Genomic DNA, 23223 nt, shown 5'->3' on the forward strand with positions numbered 1-23223 from the left:
GCAGGGTGCTCCCAAGGAAGGACTTCTATGTACCTCTCACTTTCCTGCATTTGGTGCCTTCCCATTTTTCTCTTCCTGCCCAGGGCAGGAGCAGCAAACTGTGCAGATTATTCCTGCCCGCTGGCCTGGCCTGGTCTGGGCACCTGAGATTTCAGTGGGTGTTTCCTTTATATTTTGAAGTTTGGCCTCCCATCCATAAAGGAAATAATAAGTGTAAGCTAAGATTTTCAAAATGCTGAAATTGTCCCATGTATGTCTCAGACATGCTGTGTGTGTGTGTGTGTGTGTGTGAGAGAGAGAGAGAGAGAGAGAGAGAGAGAGAGAGAGAGAGGAGAGATCTCAGAAGAGTGCAAAGCACATAGCTTTCCTTAGAACTTCTTGGCTGTGGCTTCTTGCACATGTCTGAGTTTGAAGAGAGTTTCCTGATAAGCAAAGGCTCCGCCTTTCCCTTCGTCAGTCTCTGTTGAAATCTGGATACTTTGCAGTTGCCGAAGGGAGCTTTGTCTCATTCCTTTGTTGGATCACACAGAGCAACAAGCAGCAGTGTCCTCCCACTTGCGCAACAGAAAACTGCTTGCACAACGGGGCTTCCAATTTCTCTTCTCCCCCTCTGGATCCCCCAAAATCTGCTCTGGAGGGACCCCCAACCTTCTGGAGCAGATTTTGGGGTCATGAGGGGATTGCTGGGGGGAGGAGAGGAAGGAGAAACACTGTTGTGCAAGCAGCATACCCCCCATGTTACATTTAACCTCACTCATAACCTGCTCAGTCCCATGGGTTTCAGCTGTGTTTCGAAGCACACACGTTTACCCGCTTTGCTCCAGAGGAAGATAAAGAGGATGCCCCTGTCTTCATGATCCCATGATATATTTCTAATCTGCCACTCATCAGAGTAAATTATGACCGCTATGTTTCTCATTCTATCCATATAAAAATGTACTGTGGATTGCTACTGCAGTGTCCCCTGAGTTTAGTAGAATGAAAGGAATTACTGAAAAATGAGTGAAAGCAACTAAATACAATTTTTTTAAAAAAAAAATTGTCTTGAATTTGTAAAATGCTTATCAGTATACATTTATGGCTTTTCATTTGGAAACAGGGAAGCAGGACGTGAAGTTCCTAATTAGACTGCACTGCCCACAGCCGCCTCCTTTCTCTGTGTTTTCCAGCCTAGCTATATTTCACCTTCCAGACTTGAGATTCAGCTGTTTGTTTTATAGACGTGGGATCAGAAGCTATTTTCCCTTATTTTATTTTTATATTCCAACTTTCCTTCACGTGACTAAACGGGGTTATGGTCTTTCTGAATCAGAGGGGTGGGGAAACAAGCAGATTTTGGCAGGGCTGCTGTGTAAATATCTGCAGCTAAGGATCTTTTTTATAAAAAAAAAATAGTGCCTTGTTGCCTTGGTGATCATATGAAATATTTGGAGTGGAGGGAGGTGGAGAGAAGCCAGAAATTGTTCCAGCCGACTGTTGGCAAACCATTTTTTTGCTAGCATGGGCTTCCCAGGCACAGGCGCTTGACCTGTCAACGCCCAAATGGAACTGCTTGCTCACTTGCTTGTTTGGCTTTGCTGCTGAACAGAATCCTTCCAAGTGTGTCTGATGCTGGGTGTACATTTTCAGTTGCATCTCCTCCTCCTGTGGAGTTCCATGTGTTTCGCCATATGGCAGAAAATGTTTCTGTCCTTTGGAATGCTCTCGTTTTAAACATGTTAATTTCCAGAGATGGAGTAGGGCCCCTTCTGACAGAAGGAAGCTTCCCGTACGTTGCTCTGGACTCACTTAAATGCCAAAGGGCTTAACAATAAGTTGCAAAGCAGAAAGATGTGTAGACTTTAAGACCAGCTGTTTGCTGATAAGAACATCTGCGATGTTCCTAGTCTTGCTGGGAGAACTGAAAAGTTGGCATTTCAAAAGTGCAGTTTGTTCCCGAGCTGTGAGGCTGGAGCCCCTTTGCCTCACAGCATGGAGCCAAAAGGGGCCAAGGCTGTGTATAGTCCTACTCTGTGTGCATCCGTCTCCACAATGCACAACTGACCTATCAAAGGAGCATCTTCCTCTGTGCCTTAAATGTCTGGTGGCTGTGTGGAAGAATGAGCTGCGTTAACCAAACAGAAGGTCAACAGCTTCTTGTGTGGTGACTTGGACTCTTCTCAGTTGCATGTTTTTTGTCCCAAATGAAAGATGCTTTTTGGCCAGGGAAAGAAGAAAAAGAAGAAAAAAGTGTATGGGCCAGAAGAAATACTTGGATGCTGTTCCAGCTTTCTGAGGGGAAGCTGCTCCATGTTCCAGTCTGCTCACCAGCTGCGTCAGCCAACCGAGCTGGAGGCAGCAGATTGAACATCCTGTTTGTGGCAAGCCTTGCAGAGCAGGGATCCAGCTGAGCATCACAGAATTCATGATGAGGGGGATCCCCAGCCACTATTCTGTCCCGCTTCACTAGGCCATGGTTGAGGGCCATGGTTCCAAATGGTGTTGCATGAGAAGGGTCTGAATTGTGCCCTGGGCGCAAGCCATTCTATGCCCAGTGGAGCAGATGGGCCCTGCAAAGCCTTTTGTCTCAGTACTTTGGCAGTAGTGACATCCCAAGGGAGGGAGGAGGATATGTCAGCTACTGCAACAGACAGGCAAGGGGGACAGGATCTCTGAAGCATCACTGTTACGCATAAACAGCACTATCATTTTCTCTGCCTTAGTGTGGAACGTGTGCAGAGTAGGGCATCAAAACTGATTAAAGGGACTGGAAGCCAAGCCTTGTGAGAAACATTTGAGGGAGGTGGGAATGTTTGGCCTGGAGAAGAGGAGTCTGAGGAGTTATATTAGAGACATCTTTGAATATCTGAAGAGTTGTCACATCGAGGATGGAGCAGGCTTGTTTTCTGCTGCCCCAGAGGGTAGGCCCTGAACCAATGGATTCAAATTACAAGGAAGGAGATTCCGACTAAACATTAGGAAGAACTTTCTGAACGTAACAGGTGTTTGACAGTGGAACAGACTACCTTGGAGGCTTTTAAAGCAGATGTTGGATGGCCCTCTGTGTGGGAATCCCTTTAAGACAACTACAGTGCCTGAAGACAGACAGTCATGCATCCATTAGAGTGACCAGAGGAGGAATGACCCCTGGGAGTAGCATAGAGAGAAGTAACACCATAGTTCATCAGCAAAACCTTCATCTGCCCTAGCTGCAACAAATCATGTCTCTCCCGTATCAGTCTCTACAACCACAGCAGGTGCTGTAACCTTCCAACAGTTTTGACTTCACCCCCAAAGGTTCACTTCTCCATTGTGTCCCGAGACAGACAGATCCTAATCAACCATAATGGATGGCCATCTGTCAGGGATTCTTCAGCTGTGATTCCTGCATTGCAGGGGGTTAGACTGGATGATCCTTGGGTTCCCTGCCAACTCTACAATTCTGTTATTCTAATGTTTAAAAATCCATGCAAGAAGCAAAGCCAGTAGGAATAACAGAACCCAAAGAGTCCCATTCAGGAGGCCTGGTGTGCTGGACAAAGGGGGAGCTCTCAAGGATCCACATTGCCTGGGCTACCCTACAGTTGCAAGGAAGGTGCCTGCCATTTGTTCTGGGAGCTGCTTAGGAAAATGCGTGTGCAGGAAGATGCAGAATTACAGCCGAAAAGGTTTGATGATTTAAGGTGAAATCGAGAAAGATAACAAATTTAAATTTAATTGGCTAAAATGGTTGCTGAAAAATTGTAAAACAAGGATGTAAAAAGGGTGAGGTATGGGGAAGTCCGAGAAAGGAGGCTTATGAAAATGAGGTTAAGAACTTATATTTGTGTGTTTGTTTGTATTTGTCGATGTTTTTATGTTGTTGTGGTTGTTTTGTTTTAAAATTGGAAAACTAATAAAAATTATTATTAAAAAAAAAAAAGGAAAATGCGTGTGCATCTCTTTGAGGGTGGGACAGAAGCATGTCTCAAGTTTTAATACACAAAAGTTGGTCTTAAGAACATAAAAAGAGCCTGCTGGATCAGGCCAGTGACCCATCTAGTCCAGCATCCTGTTCTCATGGGAGCCAACCAGATTTTCACTCTGCCACCACAGCATATTAGCACCCAATGCCATGTTGTGAGCTGCTTTGAGGATTTCAGTCAAGAAGCAGGATACAAATCTACCAAATATAAAAAGATTTGGGGAAACACTAGTCTAGCATCATTTGCACGTAACAGGTTTTGGAAAGCGAATGCAACTAGGCAGACCTGTATAGCCTCAGAAGTGGCAGGGCCCTCAAAGGTCATTGGCTGATGCAGGAAATCCTCTCCTACAGCAGAGGTAGGTTTAATTGCTTCTTAAAAACTTTTAACAACGAAGAACCTGCCACCTTCCCAGGCTCTACTCTTAAAACAGCTCATGCTATCAGGGAGTTCTTTCTAACATGTAATTGAAATAGTCTTCCTTATACTGTGAAATTGTTTGTTCTGGTCCAGTTTAATAAATAAAATAAATAGACAGATACAGAGAAATTGCTCCGTCACCTATGTGACAGCTGCTCAAATATTTGAAGGTGGCTGGTTATCAAAGTACCTCTCCTACAGACTACTTATAAGCAGTGCCTTCCATTTTTCCACATAGGTCTTGGTCTCCAGGCCCCTCACCAGCTGGTTGGAGTGGGAAGTGTTCAGGCTACCCATATTTTTAATTGCAGCATTTTAAAAGGCTGCAGAGAGTATTCCTATCTGTTTACATGCCTCTCTACAGTTGAAACTTGTTCTGCCTTTTTTTTTCTTTTTGGCTGGTTTTGTTCAAACAGAAAACATTCCAGAAGGCCTCCTTTTAACCCTCATGAGTCATCAAAACACAGATAAACCACATTCCTTTTGCTGTTGTGCATGGAGGTTCCCAGCAGAACTTGGCAGACGTCTTTGCACTCTCAGATATTTGAACGAAGATTCTTTCACAGAGGGAATCTCGGTTCCTTATCAAATGCTTGCAATTCCTTGCAAGCAACCCTGCCTTCCTACAGTGGCATTTCCTTTAATGTTAGACCTGCCAGTTGCCCCATGGTTGAAAGGGTGCTGTCCGGAAAAAAAGTACCAGCTTGAGGCAGCTAACAATTAATAGTTTTAAAACAAGGCAGTGAAACTTTATGGCATGTCTGGCCAGACAGTGCTTTGTTCCCAGGGTTCTACCTGGGAGAGGAGGTAATGAGGCTGGATCAAATAAATGTTGGGTTTCATGGTGCAATTGCTAGACGTGGCTTCCTAGTACAAAGAGCCTCATGTGCAGTTTCCCTTCCCTATTTCTTCACCATCTAGATTGAGCGCCGTCTCGACAACGTGAGGTCCGTATGCCACACTTCCTGCAAGAGGCTAGGCATGTGTTTGCATGGGCAGTCTGGAACAGATGCAGAAAAGAGACATGTAAGTGCCAACCCCTTCCATGGAGAACTGTGCACCAGATTTGGCCAAGCTGAATCAGGCCAGTTCAGGGAGACCCATGTTTTGGCTGAATCAGGTAGCGACACCCAGAGAACAGTCCAGGCTGGGCTGCATGAGTGATCTGGGGCTGTCGGGGCAGGAAGAAGAGGTACGCAGCTAACAGTTCCCAAGCTGGGGAAGCAGACCCCAACAGAGTGATTCCATGGCTCGCCAGCTCGTGCACAGCCCTACTTCCAAGTTCCTCACTCCTCAAGTCTGTCCTTCCCAAAGTGCTTCTGTTCCACTGGGCTCCTCTTTCTCTTCTAAGCACTGCACAGAGCTCATCCAGATGTGCTGCCCAACATCTGAAAGAAAAAGGGGTGCTTGGCTCTTGTTCTGGCAAGTCAGCCATCTTTCAGAAGCCTCTGTAATTTCACAGAATCTCTCAAGTTCTCCTGACCTTGCCATGATGCTCTTACTTCCCATTACTTTTGCATGTAATGTTTTTTGGGTTTAGTTCCTAACCACATTGTTATCTCCACCCCAGCAGGCCAAATATTACCCACCGCACACCTGACAAAATATATAACATCAGTTGTGGGTGGGTGAATGCAGTTTAGGGAAGCTGGCTTCATGGGCCAAACAGGGACCCCAGTGGGCCAAGTTTGGCCTCCAGACTGGAGGTTCCCCTCCCCTCCGCCTTGCACAGAAATTTTGCACATTAGACTTCTTTAACAGAACTAACTGCCTCCTCCTCTGACATTGCTCACCCAGCACCACCCAGAGCCCTATCTTAGCTGGCAGTTGTGGAGTTCATGCTGGGAGCAGTCAGGGGACTCCAGCACTGCAGGTGCTGGCCACGCTTTGAGGAACAGGGGCTGCTTGTGAAGGCTCAGAGTGCACCAGCCCGTACAAGTATCTCTGTACATGATTGGCTTCCTGTACCCAGCATCTGGGCTTATCTTGAGAGAGGCAGATACAGGAAGCACCCACAGGTCCCTCTTTTCCCCAATAGAAGTTTTAACTGAAATCACTCCCTCTCAGTCAAAAGGCAAAAAAAAAAAAAACCAACCCTTTGAATTATAAACAAGGGCTTTTGATTGCAGGCAAGTAAAAAGAGGAGTGGCCTTAAATGATTCTCCACATTTGTTAATCTGAAAAAATGCTGCCACCCATCACAGGTTCCATCTTCACAGTTGCTGGAGAGAGTTGGAATTGATGCTCCAGCTCACAAGTTGATGGACTAGGAACACTAGAAGAGTCTTGTAGCTGGATCAAGCCCAAATGCCCATCTTGTCCAGCATCCTGTTCCCACAGGGGCCACCCAGATGCCCCAGTGGGAAGCCTGAGTGCAACGGCACTCTTCCCTTTTGCCATTTCCAGCAACTGGTAGTCAGAAGGATGCTGCTTCTGACAATAGAGATAGAAGATAGACATCAGGGTTAGTAGCTGTTGAAGACTGACACTGTCTGTTAAGTATGGTACACTCAGTCATCAGGTTAGCCTCCCCACTCAGTAGGAAAGTAGCATCGGACCTGGCATTTCCTTAACCCCAACGATAGCAGTATTTGTTTTCTCTCCACAGAAAAAGCTTCCTCTCACTGCTTTTGCTCAGAATATGCAGGAAGGCGCTCTGCAGCTAAGCGATGAAACTTTGCTGGGGTAAGGGTTGCATCACTTTTATTTTTCCTGGTCATGGTCATTTGTCGTTTGGTGAGATATAACCAGTGACCTAATTTTATGCATGTCAGGCAAATGCACCAATTCAGTATTTTTTAAAAAGAATACAAGCTAAAACAGATCTCATGAATTTGCTCCTGAAACTTTGGTTTTAAGTGTAAAAACAAAAACCTTACATCACTCTCCTGTAAGTGGCCCTGGAGATCAAAGGAGCTCTCATTACCTCTTTCCTTTCTCCCTCCCAATGCTTGGAATCCACCCATCTGATGCAACTGTGTATTCTTCTATGTTTTAAGGAAAATGCTGGAGACTTGTGGTGAAGCAGAAAATAAGCTAGCAATGGAGCTCTCTCACCATGAGGTGCAGGTTGAGAAAGATATTTTAGAGCCACTGAACCTCCTCTCAGAGGTAAGTTGCTTCTGCCGCTGTCCATAACCCAAGCTTGACCCGCTCCCTAAAATGACACAATTGTTAAGACCCGCCAAGAATCGGGTGTTGCTTTGTGTGCACTTAAGACAAATATAGCTGTCTGCACAACAAACGTCTCAACTGTCAGCTTCCTGTCGTCTTACCCTTTCAGACGGAAATCCCCAACATTCAAAAACAGAGGAAGCAGCTTGCAAAACTGGTGCTGGACTGGGATTCTGCAAGAGCCAGGTAATAAAAACACACACACACACACACACACACACACACACACACTTTCCTCTTCCTACTTCAGCACAGGAAATACCAGGATTCCATCATGGCTTTGGGGCATCCTTCTCAGGAGCACTTGGCTACTACGTAAGGCCGCGTCCAGTCAACAGAAACCTTTCCATCTTGGTCCACTGCATTTGGGGAAGAGACATTTTAGCCTTGTCTCCTCACTTTCCTCTGCTTCTCAACATGTCTTCCAGCTCCCCAGACCCCATGTGTCTATCTGTCTTGTCATAAGGACATATAGCTGGTGGAATGGAGTGTGCGTTGGCAGGTGCATAAGACAGGGAACTGTAACACTAGAACTCATGAACATCCAATGAAGCTCAGTATTGGAAGATTCAGGACAGATAAAAGGAAGTCTTTCACACGGCATAAACTGTGGAACTCGCTTCCACAGGAGGTAGTGATGGCTTCAAAAGGGGACTGGACATATTTGTGGAGGGAAAGGCTATTGTTGACTGCTAGTCATGATGGCTGTGCTCTGCCTCCATAGTTGGAGGCAGCAATACCAGTTATCACTGGAAACTGCAGGTGGGGAGAGTGCTCTTGTGCTCAAATCCTGCTTGCTGGTTTTTCATAGGGGCATCTGTCTGGTTGACAACTGTGAGAACAGGATGCTGGGCTAAATGGACCATTGCCCTGATCCAGCAGGGTCGTCTTATGTTCTCTTGCATCCTAGTGGCCGCAGGTCAGGCCATGAGTTGGCCTTGTGACTAATCTGTTTGGCTTGCTTTTTGCCACAGGCCAACCCAATTTCACATCCCCAAACTTGCTTGCAGATCAGAACACAACTCTCTGTTCAATTATGGACTTCTCCAAATTTTGCAATGCAGTTTCAGTCTCCCCAAAATATACATTTCACATAAAGAAATGCATGCAGAACACATACTTTAGGCAGAAACACATTGGAAAAAGAAATTCGCTTTTGCATTTGGCAAAAGAAAGGCAAGCAGACAATAGGGGATGCTACAAAAAAGAATATGAGCAGCTCATTGCTATTTAAAGAAAACCCAACAAAGGCCACCACCAACAAAGCTTGAAATACTCTAGTAGCAAGATACCAGCTAGGAAAGCTGTTGGGGCTTTGGATGACAAAGGAGACAGAGGCTCCCACAAGAGGCAGCAATGGCCACCAACCTGGCTGGCATTGAATGCCAATTGCTGAAAGTTGCTAGTGGAGAGAATTCTCTTGTGCCCAGGTCCTTCTTTTAGGCTTCTCCTAGGTATCTGGTGGGACACTGTGAGTCCTATTCTCTCTAGGATGGTGGCCTAGAGAGACCACTGGCCTAATCCAGCAGGACGCTTAAGTTATTGGGTAAAATAATTAAAATGCATTTTTAAAAATCATATTTTTTCAGGTAGCAGTTGCGCAGAATGAATCCAATTTACATGGTTTTATTCCATGAGTTCTTTCTGTAAGTGTGCAAAAAACCAGGCCAGGGCAGACCTATGATTCAGGAAAACTTGACATGGAGCAGACTTAGGCTGGTCCATTGGTTCCGCAATGCAACACACTGCTTTAGCCAAACAGGATTCTGGGCTTGGCTTCTGAACCCGCCTGTGCCTGTGCCCGTGCTTGTGCTGCTTCCCATGTTCTGTACCCTGCTTGGCACACTGCAGGCATCATAAAGTGTTTAGCAGAGAGAGGGGGGGAGTAGATTGGAGACCTGTGATCACTCCTCATTGTTTTCCCTCTCTGGTGCTCTTTATGCAAGAAAAATAATTCTGATCTCTCTTGTGCAGATGGAACCAGGCCCACAAAACTTCAGCCACCAACTTCCAGGGGCTTCCGTCTAAGATAGATTCCCTCAAGGAGGAGATGGATGAAGCGGGAAATAAAGTTGAGCAATGCAAGGTGCGTGGAAAACTCTTGGAACACTTCCCCAGGGAGAACTGGGCTGCATTCATGCCATTCATTTAAACCACACACACAAAGAGTCCTGGCAACTGCAGTTCAACTCTCACAGAGCTACAATTCCCAGCACCCATAACAAACCACAGTTCTCAGGATTCTTGCTGGTGTGTGTACTTCAAATGTATGGCATGTATGCAGTCTTGGGCTATTTATTCTGTTTATTTATTTGAAAGCATCTAGAACTGCATAGAGTCTTTGCCCAAGATCTCCTTTCCCACCTGGATTCACAGATCTGCAAGGGAGGCCTGACCTCCTTATCTGGCTACCAAAGACATTGTCCAGTTTTCCCCCCAGAGAAAATGTATCCACCCATCTCCTTTCTGCTGGGCTGTATTTTCTACCTCACATCTTCTGTTACCAGCCTTTTCTTCCACTTTGTCGGCCCAAAACTTGCTTGTCTCTACAACTAACCTCCTGGCCAGGAAAGTCTAGCTCCCCTTAGCTATTGTTTTAACAAGGCAATGGAAGACATGATTTGGCTAAATTCTGGGGGAGGGCTTGTGGGTATGTGCCACCCCAATTATTCAAGAACTGATTCTATGGGTCACATCCTGCACTGGGGAAGGGAGTTTAGGGGCACAGAACCTCTCTAATTTACTAGTATTCAATGGCTATTCCTTCCTGTAAATCCTTACTCTACAGCTAACTCTGTGTATCTCATACATGGCCCAAAAGTGTGCTAAGAGAAGCCAAATCCTGTGATCAAAATAAATTAGGCAAATTAGTGTATATTAGCAACCTCTTACTATATTTATTATTGTGTCACCCTGCTGCTTTGTATCTGTTACATGCATTGCATAATTTATTGAGGTTCTGCTAGCGTTCAGCAGGGTCAAGGAGCCATGCAGAGGCTCAACTGCTGGAACTTTTCCACAGTTGGAGGCAGTAATGCTTCTGAATACCAGTTGCTGGGAACCGCAGGAGGGGTGAAAGTGCTCTTGTGCTCAAATCGTGCTTGCCAATTTCCCACAGGCATCCGATTGTCCACTGTGAAAATGGGATGCTAGACTACATGGGCCCCCTTTGGCAGGCTTGCCTTATATTTTTATGCTCAGGCACCCTCTCACACCACACATTTTGCTGGACCAGGGGTGGGAAACTTCAGGCCCATGGGCCAGATGTGGCCCTCCAAGCTGCCTTCTCTGGCCCTTGGGACCTTCCACACCTTTTACCAGCCTTTTATTTCCCTCTCCTTGTGTGGTTTTGCCTAGCTTGCATGTGGCTTGAATTTTAAAGTATCTTCTTTTTAAAAAATATATTTAATTTGGGTGGGTGGGTCTTGAAGCTAGGCTACTGTGCAAAGGCAAAATTTTGCATCTATTGGCCTTCCCATCACTAGCATTTGGCCCCCAGAAGGTTGCCTAGAAGGAAATGTGGCCCAGCACTACGCACTGCCTTGGTGTGTGGGTGTGGGTGTGGGTGGGTGGGTGTGTTTACAGCCATATCAATATTATAATAATGGCTAGAATCATGTTTCTGTAAAGCAGGTAGGCCAAGGAATATTTGACCTGATGTGTGGCTATGCATATGGACCGAGGGGCCATTGATGTGCAGAATTTGCACAGCATGATGTGATTGTGCATTGGGAGGTGTTCTGGTGTGATGGCTGGTGGACAGGCAGCCCAGGGAGGGGGCAGTTTAAGCTTCTGGGTTTTGCATTCGTCTCTTCTTCTTGGAAATGTGGTGCCTTCCATGGGCTTTGCTGTTGCTGACTTGCAGTTTGTCTTGTTCTCCCCTCCTCCTCTGCCCGAAAGGATCAACTTGCAGCGGACATGTATAACTTCATTTCCAAAGAAGGCGACTACGCCCGCTACTTTGTCTCTGTGAGTACCTCTCTCTCCTCCGAGAGCTCTTCCTTTCTGCAGACATACATTTCACATGCTTAATCCGACTGCCTGTGTGTTGTTGTTGTTGTTGTTCTTGTTGTTCTTGTTCTTGTTCTTGTTCTTGTTGTGTTCATCCAATGCTAACTTTTTGTTTTTAAAATGTGGGTTCTATTCTCAGTTATTAGAAGCACAAGCAGATTACCATAGAAAAGCATTAGCAGTCTTAGAAAAGGTGCTCCCTGAAATCCAGGCCCATCAAGGTAAAGTAAACCTGTGCTCTGCCTCCTGCTTTTGCCTGTGCCACCTTTGCACTCTCCTCCTCTGACTTTTTCTTTTTTATTCTCCCCCTTTGGCATGCCATCTTTCTGGAATAAGGACACGGGGCCTTTCTTAATGACACCATCTTCCCAAATTGCCCCCCATCCTCTCTGCAGCTGCATTTCTGACATTCTTCCAAGCCTCTATTAATACACTAACAAACCATGATGGATTTGGTCTGAAACTCCTCAGGGGGCAGCGCCATGCCATGAGCCTGCCAGATCCACCCCTTGGCTTGCCCACCCAGAGCCACCACCTCTCCTGGCCACCTGTTGCTTTTTGGATTGCCATATTTAGGAATCCATGAAGCTGCCTGATACTACCTAGGCTAGTATTATCTCTTGAGTGGCAGCAGCTCTTCAATGTCTCAGGCAGAGAGAGGAGGTGTTTCCCAGCCTTGAGATGCTAAAGATTTGAACCTGAGACTCTCTGTATTCAAAGCTACCAAGCTGTGGCCCTCCCTTCGGGGTTGGGCTTTCAAGAGGCCGTTCAGAAACTTGGAAGCAAGCGAGGTGCCTTTGGGGAGTGAGTAGCAGGGCAAGGGCAGCCTTCTCCATCCTTTCAGATGTATCCTAGTAGGATTGTACGGTGCTGGGAATATTGGGGGTTGCAGTCCAAAACGTTTAGAGGGAGCCAGGTTGTCTATGCCTGACCTGGAGGGATAGGGAGGGACAGCTGAGTAACAGGCATTGCAGGGTTCTTGAAAAGACTCTATAGGCCACCTGTCAATGAATTCTAAGTCAGAGGAACAAAGGAGTTGCCTTGCAAGAGCAGACAACGGTGTAGTGGTTAAGAGCGGCAGTCTCGTAATCTGGTGAACCGGGTTCGCGTCTCCGCTCCTCCACATGTAGCTGCTGGGTGACCTTGGGCCAGTCACGCTTCCCTGAAGTCTCTCAGCCCCACTCACCTCACCTTTGTTGTGGGGGAGGAAGGGAAAGGAGATTGTTAGCCGCTTTGAGACTCCTTCAGGTAGTGATAAAGTGGGATATCAAATCCAAACTCTTCTTCTTCTTCTTCTACTACTACTGTAGTACTCTTCTACTTCTTCTACCCATTGAAATTAACAGACCGAAGTCAGTCGTGCCCATTAAGTTTAATGGGTCTACTTTGAGTATGGCTTCCTTTGGAGACAGCCCCAAAGCTACTTCTTGCTTTCTTTCCAGTAGCAAGGTGCTTCCAGAGGAAGCCCACAAGCAGGGCACTGAGGTGGTGGCCTCAGTGCCTACAATTCAGAAGTAGCCTCCCTGAGTACATGGAGGTTCTATATTGTGATAATTTCCCACTCCCTCCATTTCTATAGTACAGGGGCAAATGACAGTTCTCGCGTAGCCATCACAGTACCATCCAAGTGCAAGAGAGGTTATCGGTAAGATACCAGCAGAAACAATTCCAAAGTTTGAAGAAGTGTAAAAATATTTATTATTATTATTATTATTATTATTATTATTATTATTTATACCCCAGCCAAGACCGGGCTCAGAAAATCATCCTTAAGGCAGTGGGGGATTGGGGGCGGTGCTCAGTGTTAAATGATAGCTGATGAACCACTTGTGGGAAGAAGAATGAAATGGAGTATCCTGGAGTAGGGCTGTGAACTGGCTTGCTGGCTTGCTGGAACGGTGAACAGGAGTCTGCTCCACACTGCAACACTTAGTTGTCCTGCTGTTTTAAAAGCCTTAAGTCATTTTTCTAGCTGCTATTCATTCAGAACCATGTGTAAAGAGTTCTGCAAACTAAAACCAGCACTCTAAAATAATAGGGTCTTCTACTATGGCTAAATGACCGTTGATAGATGTGGCCTCCCCCAAATTTATCTAAATCTTATTTATTGGCCACCACTGTCTTTTGTGGCAGTAAATTCTGTAAGCTCATTATGGGAGGCTAGTAAGGAACCATGGCTGTTCCAGGTTTTGAAGGTGCTTGTTGGCACCCTGCCCCACCCCTTGCCCCATGGGAGACACCACGGTATGGCAAGCATCCCAGCCATGCAGCAGTGAAGAGAAGAGATCTGCCCAGGGCACCTGCATGTCCTGTGCCTCAGATAACGCAGTGCAGCAGTCCTGGCTGCTGTGTCTACTCATCATAATGCATATGTGTGCATGTGCAGCCTGACACCAAAGTGCAGAATAATCTAGGCTGGGGATACTAATAGCTCCTCACATCATCAGAGCAAAGTGTAGACTTAATAGCAAGAGAGAGAGGGAGAAGTGGGCCTGATTGGGCCTGTGGTCTTTAAGTGGCTCTTTGCAAACCCATCAACCATCTGATACACAGAATTGCACTGGAGTCTTCCTGGTCTCTCTGAAGAAGTATGGTGGCAATTTACATTTGAGCAGGAGAGGAATATGTCAGCCATTCTGTTTTGGCCGGCCCTTGCAGTCCTATCCAAATGTTTCTGCATGTCATTTGGCGATGAGCCGGAAGATAGCTTGTGCTCTGCTCCTCTCCATGTTGATGCACTTCATCTTCTGCCCAGGAAAGGGGCTTGGGAAGTGCCCAGTTGGGTGCTGGTGGTTCTGTGCACCCTGATGCTTTGTGCCACGGCAATGTGGCAGAAGCATCAAGAGCCTTGGAGTGACCTCAGACATCTCATTGCTAGCACTTCCTGCATAACTAACAGTCTGCTGATGCTCTTAACTCTTCCATCTTTCAACTAGAAGAGCATCTTTCAACTAAAAGTGTTTTCCTTGGCAGATTGGGGAGAAAAGAAGCTGGCTCGTGCAAAACGATATGCAAGAGCCATTTTTTTTAAAAAAAAAACCCTATTTCCTCCGTATTGCAATGTTGACAAAGGTAAATTTGGATCGCTATAATGATAGCAGCCTCTGCTGTCTTGGAGAGCAGATTGAACAGCCTTCCAAACATTTAATCTGTCAACATTGTGGTTTCATGTTTGCCTAAAGGGGCAGGTTCTGCACCTTTATATCCTGTGAGCAAATCCTGTCTAAAGCCAGCCAGGTGACGTCATACTGTGCCTTCCTCTTGGAGCCAGTTCACACCCCTGTTTAGGTGTGTACTGATTTGCTCTTGACACAGGCTGAGTGTTCAAATCTTGCTGGCCTTTGGAACAGGGCAGGTAAGCAGCTGGCAAAAATACGGCTGATGTGAGCCTTTCTGCACCAGGTCAACCTGCTTCTGTGCCTGTGGCAAGCTAGTCTGCTCTAGCTTCACTCTATAGGAAGACCTCAAATTGTGGACACCATATAGAAAAACCAAAATAGGGTGGGTGAGGAGAATACGTGTGCAGAGGCACAATGGAAAACTTGGTCCCTGTGAGAGGAGAAAATACTTTGATCTGCAGTGGGTTTTCTTCAATAACTGCTTAAGTCACAATGTTTAAGACATCTTTTATTTGGTCAGAACAACAGCGGCTGCTGGGGAACCCAGAAAGGTGTGGTGCCCACAGGACTAAAAGTTACATGGTCTTATATAGAGGCATTCCCTTGCCTTTGCATTACACACGTGCCAAAATTAAGTCACATTCTCAAAGGAAAGCAGACCTGAATTAGCAGGAAAAATTCTGCGTCTACTTTCTTTCAATTTGGCTGAAGGCTGCATTTTTCCTTCAAAACCTTCTTGACACATTATTAGTACAGCCTAAGTAAGCAGATTCTCCTGACAATGTCCTTTCCCACATTTTTTTTTACACCAGTTCACATATAAGCTTACCTATCAATGTATACATTAGTACGTTCATCCACTACACATCCCACCAATGCGGTGATCATGCAACTTACCATTTCATAGGTACAGTTTGTGACCCAAGCAGTGTGGCCTATGGTAATTGGATTCTGGGACACAGAAAGGAATATGTTCTCAAAGACCCACAGGAAAGCCTAGTTTCATAGCAAGCAATCAGTTGCAAATCCCCACAGACTGGTGGGTGGTGGTTTCATTTTGCTAACAGCTTGCAGTTCTGAGCTTGCACTGAGCATCTCGAAGCATGAATGACACTCGCCAAAGAGGCCATGTGAATTTGGCCTTCAGGAAAAGCCTGGCTTTTTTGCACAGGAGTCAGTAGCCAAGTCTTTGGCGAATATGATTGCTTGAATTGTGAGCCCTAGCATCTAGAACTGCATCAGCCAGTTGTACAGAGATGGGCAATATTCGAGGGCATTGGCTGTCGGGAGGGTTCTTTCTTTTCTTTTCTTTTACAATGACTTTGCACAGGCTTGACATCCTTGCTACTCTTCCAGAGGAAAATTTAAAGGGCTTTGCCAAGTGAACGGTTTGAAGCTGCTCATATCATTGCTCACTGCTACTCCAGATTCCCTCCTTTTACTGCTTTGCAGTAGTGTTGCTGACTGTTATTTGTGCCTCTTTTGCTAGACAAGTGGAGTGAGAAGCCAGCTTTTGGGACTCCCCTGGAAGAGCATCTCAAGCGCAGCGGCCGTGAAATTGCGCTCCCGATTGAGGCGTGTGTGATGATGTTGCTGGAAACCGGCATGAAGGAGGAGGTAGGGTACCCATCGTCTCCCTTTTGCTCAGTGCCCTCCAGGTGCTTTGAACTACAACTCCCATCATGTTGGAAGTTGCAGTCCGAAGCCTTCTGGAGGGCACCAGTCTGGGCAAGTGGCAGCTTCAGCCGCTCTCTACCTTTTCCAAGCTAAATATATCCCTCAACTGTTCCTCATAAGGCTTGGTTTCCAGACCTTTTATCATCTTGGTCACCCTCCTCTGCACACATTCCAGCTTGTCAACATCCTTCTTAAATTGTGGGGGCCAGAACTGGACACAGTATTCCAAGTGTGGTGTGAATAAGGCAGAATAGAGTGATACTATTACATCCCTTGATCTGGACACTATACTTCTGTTGATGCTGCCTAGAATAGCATTAGCTTTTATTGCTGCTGAATCACACAGTTGACTCATGTGAAGCTTGTGGTCCACTAAGACCCTTAGATCCTTTTCACAGGTACTACTGGCAATCCAGGTGTCTTCCATCTTATATTTGTGCATCTGATTTTTCATGCCTAAGGGTAGAACCTGACATTTGTCCCTGTAGAAATTCATTTTGTTGGTTTGGACCCAGCTCTTTGTTCTGGCAAATCAAAGTGATGTGTATTTAATTGAACTGAATGCTGACACCTTTGAGACTGAGCGAGCTGTTTGGTATAAGGTGCAGCCTTAGCAGGTGCTAAGGACATTTTGTCATGGTGCAGAAACTGCCCCCGTTAAGAGGATTTCTCTTTTCCGTCATGACACAGGGCTTGTTCCGGATCGCGGCTGGAGCTTCCAAGCTAAAGAAGCTGAAAGCCGCTCTGGACTGCTCCACCTCGCAGCTGGACGAGTTTTACTCTGACCCTCATGCCGTGGCAGGTAGGTCGTTCCCAAGAGAGCGGAATTGTATGTTCCAGGGGCATGGTTCAGGCTTCATCATAAATTCAAGTATTTCTTTGGGGAGTGGGGCACATAGGTATTCATGGCAAAACCAGCAGGGCCGGCACTCAGCTGTGAGAGGTGCAATGCAGGCATGAATACCATAATAAGAACCCTTCTGAATCAGGCCCATCTAGTCCAGCATCCTGTTTTCACAGCAGCCAACCAGATGCCTCAGTGGGAAACCCACAAGCAGAATTCAAGCACAAGAACCCACTTGTCTCTTGTGGCTTCTGGCAACTAGGATTCAGAAGCATTGCTGCTTCCAACTATGGAGGCAGAGCACAGCCATCATGTCTATTAGCCATTGATAGACTTCTCCCCCATGGTTTGTCCAATCCTTTTTTAAAGGCATCCAAGTTGGTGACTTATCACTGCCTTCTGTGGAAGAGAGATGCACTGCCATCAACCATCCCCTGCTGTAGTGTTGCTGTAAGTCAGGGTTGGGAAAATTGAAGCCCTCCAGAGGGCATTGGACTGCAGCTCCCAGCAGTCAGCATGGCCAGTAATCAAGGATGATGGGCACTGTAGTCCAAACAACACCCGTAGGGCCACAGATATTCCCCATCTCAGCTATCAGCAACCGAGACCAGCACAGGACGCTCTTGTGTTGGGTGCCCTGGCTAAGGGCAGTTCTGCAAACATAAATAAGAAAATCGTCAAAGGCAGAAAGCTCTGAAATATGTCTCATTTGAAGGGGGAATGCAGCTCTCTTGGTAACATTGAAAGCATAACTTGAAAGTCCTGCCCCTCAAGGGATCTTTGTTTCGAAATTGTAGTTGAATTGATTTTTCCTGCTCCTGTGTTTGTGTCCTACCTCTGCTGCTTTTCATATTGCATCTGGTATTTTTATTGTATTAGTTTGTCTTATTGATTGTAATGCTGCCTTGAGAGTTTTGTTGGTTTAAAAAAAACCACTCTAAATAAAAGGTCAGCATGAACCATTTTGTGCCATTCAGACACTGATTTCAGTTAGCAGAGGAGAATGCCAGCCTCCCTAACAATAACTCTAGTTCTGGGGCAGCTGCCTTGGATTTCTCTGTTTTATTTACGCTTATAAATGTATATCCCACCCTTCCACAGAGCCCACAGCTTTGTCTGTGTACCTGCAGCTCTATGAATTTAACATTTAACACGAACGATTACATTTCATCCAGTCAGTCGCCTCAATGCAGATAGAAATAAGGTTTGTTTCATCAGCTTGCCCTATTGTGCAAATACAACACTAGCAGTTGGCAGTGACAATTGTGTCCTTAGTCACAGTGAACTCTGCAGGAACAAACTCCTCTTCTCCCAGGCTCATCCTCCTTATCCTTGACTTGACACTAAACTCTGAATGCACTCGAATAAATGAAGTGGAGGTCTTGGCTTGGTTGAAGGTAGCACCCCCTCCTTGACTTTCCAGTGGGCTTCAAAGGCATTCAAACTATATTTTATATTTATTATATCTGTTATTTTTATATTCTGTTTTTCAGGCAAGCTTGGCCCCCAAGGCAGGTTACAATTAAAATTCATCACAGGATGCAATGTAAGGAAGTGTGCGTGTAGATAGATAGATAGTTAGGAAGAGAAAGGGTGATGTTTGCAGCTCACTGAACCCATTTTGTGCTCCTCTGGACATTGCCTTGCTGGCTAGTTTCTTCCATTGTTGCATTTTAACCCAAGCCAGTAGCTGAACCTGGATGCTTGGGGGGTGCAGAGAAGCAGGTGGCCGAATCCCCCTTCCATTCTCTGCCCAGTATGCCTGTCAAATGTTGCGTGAAGGCAGATGGGAAGTCAGGTTTGAGCTGGCCACACCCTCTCTCCCCAGGCCACACCCCTCCAAAACTTGCTTGGATTTCAGAGGCAAGACCCCCAGCATGCCCCTGAGTTGGAGACTGGACAGTGCTAGTAGAGATGGTTGCCTAAGGCAGCCTAAATTGTTGAACCTTGTTGTGGCGCTCTTCAGAATGTCAGCTGCAGTCAGCTGGCTGGTTTGGTTCAGCCAAGGTATGGTGCACATCGGAAGTGCAGATGGCCTCGACCCAGTATACCTGAAGGAGTGTCTCCACCCCTATCGTTCTGCCCGGACACTGAGGTCCAGCTCCGTGGGCCTTCTGGCGGTTCCCTCATTGCGAGAAGCAAAGCTACAGGGAACCAGGCAGAGGGCCTTCTCGGTAGTGGCGCCCGCCCTGTGGAACGCCCTCCCATCAGATGTCAAAGAGATAAACAACTACCTGACATTTAGAAGACATCTGAAGGCAGCCCTGCTCAGGGAAGCTTTTAATGTGTGACATTTTAATGTATTTTTAATCTTTGTTGGAAGCCGCCCAGAATGGCTGGGGAAACCCAGCCAGATGGGTGGGGTATAAATAATAAATTATTATTATTATTATTATTATTATTATTATTATTATTATTATTATTATTATTGAAGGGCCAGAGGCAGAGCTAGCTGCTCCGTCAGGGAGCATCCCGGGGGGGGGGCACTGCCCACAGTGAAGTCACCCCCCCTCAAGGCTGGCGCCTGGGGAGGGCCTCCCCCACCTTTCTCCACTACTGGGAGGGGCAGCCAGCCTGTGTGCTCTGTGGGGCTCCCTTGGGGATGAAGCAGGCTTCATATTCTTTAAGAACTCCCCAGGTATTTCTGCAAACCCAGCCCCTTTACCTACACCATCTGAGCCTATCTTTTGTTTCTAGGTGAAGACATTAAATCTGTGCGCTTTCTTCATTTTTAAAAAACGCAGTTGGCCAGCTGCCCTCCTTCAGATCTGGTTGCTGGCAGAAGGGGAGCCTTATGACAGTGTCTTGCAGTGCCACCTAGTGTGTAGCCTGGGTAGTGAACACTGCCACGCCATTGAACTCTCCTTCCCTTGAACATGAAAATAATTGTTAATTAGGAATGTGCTTTTCTCCAGGTGCTAAAATTTGTGTTGTTATGCAGAGTGGAGGGAGGGAGTAGCCTCAACATTGAAAATGTGGTTTGTTAAGGACATTGAAGAAATGACAAAGGTTGAAGAGTAAATTCAGTTATGATATGGAGGCGGGAGGAAACATTTTTATTATGATTGGGTATTTATTAGGTTTGTGAGGAACATATATGGATTACATATTAACTAGTATAACTTAGACTAATCTTAAATAGCGTTAACGATTCAATGTTATGATTAGTGATTGCATTTATAAATGTGTACTATAGCATACTAGTGGCCTTGATGCTATTGTTGAGTATTTTTAATTGTGTTAACTTAGAATTCATCTGAAGAAGGAAGTTTGGATGTATTGGCTAGCAGTTATGCCCAGGTTTTTGAACAGGGAGTTGATTGTGAAAATAGTTGGCATCTGTCTGCCTCAGGAGACAATGGAAATATGCCTTTGTGGGTGAAGTAAAACCATTGGAGAGTTAACAGTGCCTGCTGTGACTGTAGAGGCTGATATGGAAGAGACATGTTTTGTTGCAGCTGGGGCAGATGAAAAGTGTCCAGTTGTGTTGATGCAGGCTTACCATGGTATTTCTTTTCTCTGTGCTCCTCCCAGTGGCCATTCCTCCTCTGGTCACTGCTTATGCATGCACGACCTGACTGATTGTTTCCAGGCAGGGTTAATGTTGCCAGCCTTCATGTCATGTTCACATACATCTTTGTGATGCAGAGTTGGTCTGCCAGCGGACCTGGTACCTGAAGCCAGAGTAGATTATGAACAAGTGAACAAATATTATCATTCCTTTTTGATAGATGATGTGCATTTCAATTAATTTACAGCTGTCCTTGATTGCACATGTAGATGGAAAGTAAGCACAACTGCATACAGTTTAAAAAAGATTATTATTATTATTATTTCTACCCCACCCATCTGGCTGGGTTTCCCCAGCCACTCTGGACAGCTTCTTTTTTTTTTAAATAAATTTTTATTCAAATTTTCACAAATTCATGCACAACACAAATAAAAAGAAAAGAAAAACAAAAAAACACAATAAAAAAACAATATAGAAAAAGTACAAAACATAAAACACATATAAATTCTGATTTTCCTTTCTTGTGCCTTATTTTCCCGACTTCCTCATACCTCCCCTTTCTGTATTCTAGTTTCTGATTAAATTGTCAGCAAATTCTTCCCGTACTTTTGATTTAATTTTAATATTATTTAGTTTCTTTAAATTTACCCTTGCCGCAATTAACCCCTTAATTTATAGTCCAGCGTCTCTCTAACATTCATTAATTTTGCAGTATTTCTTTAAATAATCTTTAAATTTTCCCCAATCCTCTTCCGCCGTATCCCTTTTCTGGTCCCGGATTCTGCACGTCATTTCCGCCAGTCCCATATAGTCGATCACCTTCATCTGCCATTCTTCCACGGTGGGTAGATCTTGCGTCTTCCAGTACTTTGCGATGAGTATTCTTGCTGCTGTTGTGGCATACATAAAAAAAGTTCTATCCTTCTTTGACACCAATTGGCCAACTATGCCCAGAAGAAAGGCCTCTGGTTTCTTCTGGTTTCTTAGGGAAAGTGTACTTAAGTACCTTTTTCAATTCATTGTAGATCATTTCCCAGAAAACCTTAATCCTTGGGCACGTCCACCAGAGGTGAAAGAATGTTCCTTCAACTTCTTTACATTTCCAACATTTATTATCGGGCAAGTGATAAATTTTTGCAAGCTTGACTGGGGTCATGTACCACCTATAGATCATTTTCATAATATTCTCTCTTAAGGCATTACATACCGTAAATTTCATACCGGTGGTCCACAACCTTTCCCAGTCAGCAAACAAAATGCCATGACCGATATCCTGTGCCCACTTAATCATTGCCGATTTAACCAATTCATCTTGTGTATTCCATTCCAACAGCAAATTATACATTCTTGCTAAATTCTTAGTACTGGGTTCTAACAGTTCAGTCTCTAATTTTGATTTTTCCACCTGGAAGCCAATTTTCCTGTCCATTTTAAAAACTTCCATTATTTGATAATAATGAAGCCAGTCTCTCACTTTCCCTTTTAATTTCTCAAAACTTTGCAATTTCAGTTTGTCCCCCTCTTGTTCCAAAATTTCTCCATATCTCGGCCAATTGGCCTCCATATTAAGTTTTTTAAGAGCCTTTGCCTCCATTGGTGACAACCACCTTGGAGTTTTACTTTCCAGCAAATCTTTATATCTAATCCAGACATTATATAGTGCTTTCCTGACAATATGATTTTTAAACCCTTTATGAGCTGTAACCTTGTCATACCATAAATATGCATGCCATCCAAAAATATTGTTAAATCCTTCTAAATCCAGAGTGTCAGTGTTCTCAAGAAGTAGCCAGTCTTTCAACCAGCAGAAAGCTGCTGATTCATAGTACAGTTTGAGGTCTGGCAGGGCAAATCCGCCCCTTTCTTTTATATCGGTTAATACCTTAAATTTTATTCTCGGCTTCTTGCCCTGCCAGACAAATTTAGATATATATTTCTGCCACTTCTTGAAACAATCCATCTTGTCCAGTATTTGCAATGTTTGAAACAAGAATAACATTCTAGGCAGCACATTCATCTTTATCACTGCAATTCGACCTAACAAGGAAAGCTTCATATTTGACCAACTTTCTAAATCTTTTTTGACTTGAATCCACTATTTTTCATAATTATCTTTAAACAAATTCAGGTTTTTTGATGTCATATTTATCCCCAAATATTTCACTTTTTTCACCACAGTTAATCCTGTCTCATTCTGAAACCTTTCCTTTTCAAATGATGTTAGATTTTTCTCCAGTACTTTCGTTTTAGATTTATTCAATTTAAAACCTGCTAACTGACAAAACTCTTGGATTAATTCTAAAACTCTTTTTGTACTAGATTCAGGCTCTTGTAATGTAAGTACCAGGTCATCTGCAAATGCTCTCAATTTATACTGTTTCGCTCCGACCTGCACTCCTTTAACCAACTGGTCCTTCCTGATCATGTTTAGCAGAACCTCCAGGACCGAAATAAAGAGTAGTGGAGAGATTGGGCACCCCTGACGTGTCCCTTTTTCTATCTTAAATTCTTCTGTAACTACGT

General features: G+C 45.0%; 1 protein-coding gene across 5 annotated transcripts in view; it reads left to right on the plus strand.

Moving 5' to 3' along the window:
* ARHGAP17 (Rho GTPase activating protein 17) overlaps positions 1-23223 on the plus strand; it is a 60948-nt gene that overhangs the window by 21484 nt on the left and 16241 nt on the right. For all 5 annotated transcript variants that reach the window (XM_079952765.1, XM_079952763.1, XM_079952764.1 and 2 more), the window contains exons 3-11: positions 5286-5390; positions 6973-7049; positions 7364-7475; positions 7648-7724; positions 9513-9624; positions 11439-11507; positions 11689-11770; positions 16158-16285; positions 17036-17147. In XM_079952765.1, the coding sequence (XP_079808891.1) occupies positions 5286-5390; positions 6973-7049; positions 7364-7475; positions 7648-7724; positions 9513-9624; positions 11439-11507; positions 11689-11770; positions 16158-16285; positions 17036-17147 (874 nt within the window). The remainder of the gene's footprint in view (positions 1-5285; positions 5391-6972; positions 7050-7363; positions 7476-7647; positions 7725-9512; positions 9625-11438; positions 11508-11688; positions 11771-16157; positions 16286-17035; positions 17148-23223) is intronic.

This window comes from Podarcis cretensis (assembly GCF_951804945.1).
Source record: "Podarcis cretensis genome assembly, chromosome: 14".
Taxonomy (NCBI): Eukaryota; Metazoa; Chordata; class Lepidosauria; order Squamata; family Lacertidae; genus Podarcis; species Podarcis cretensis.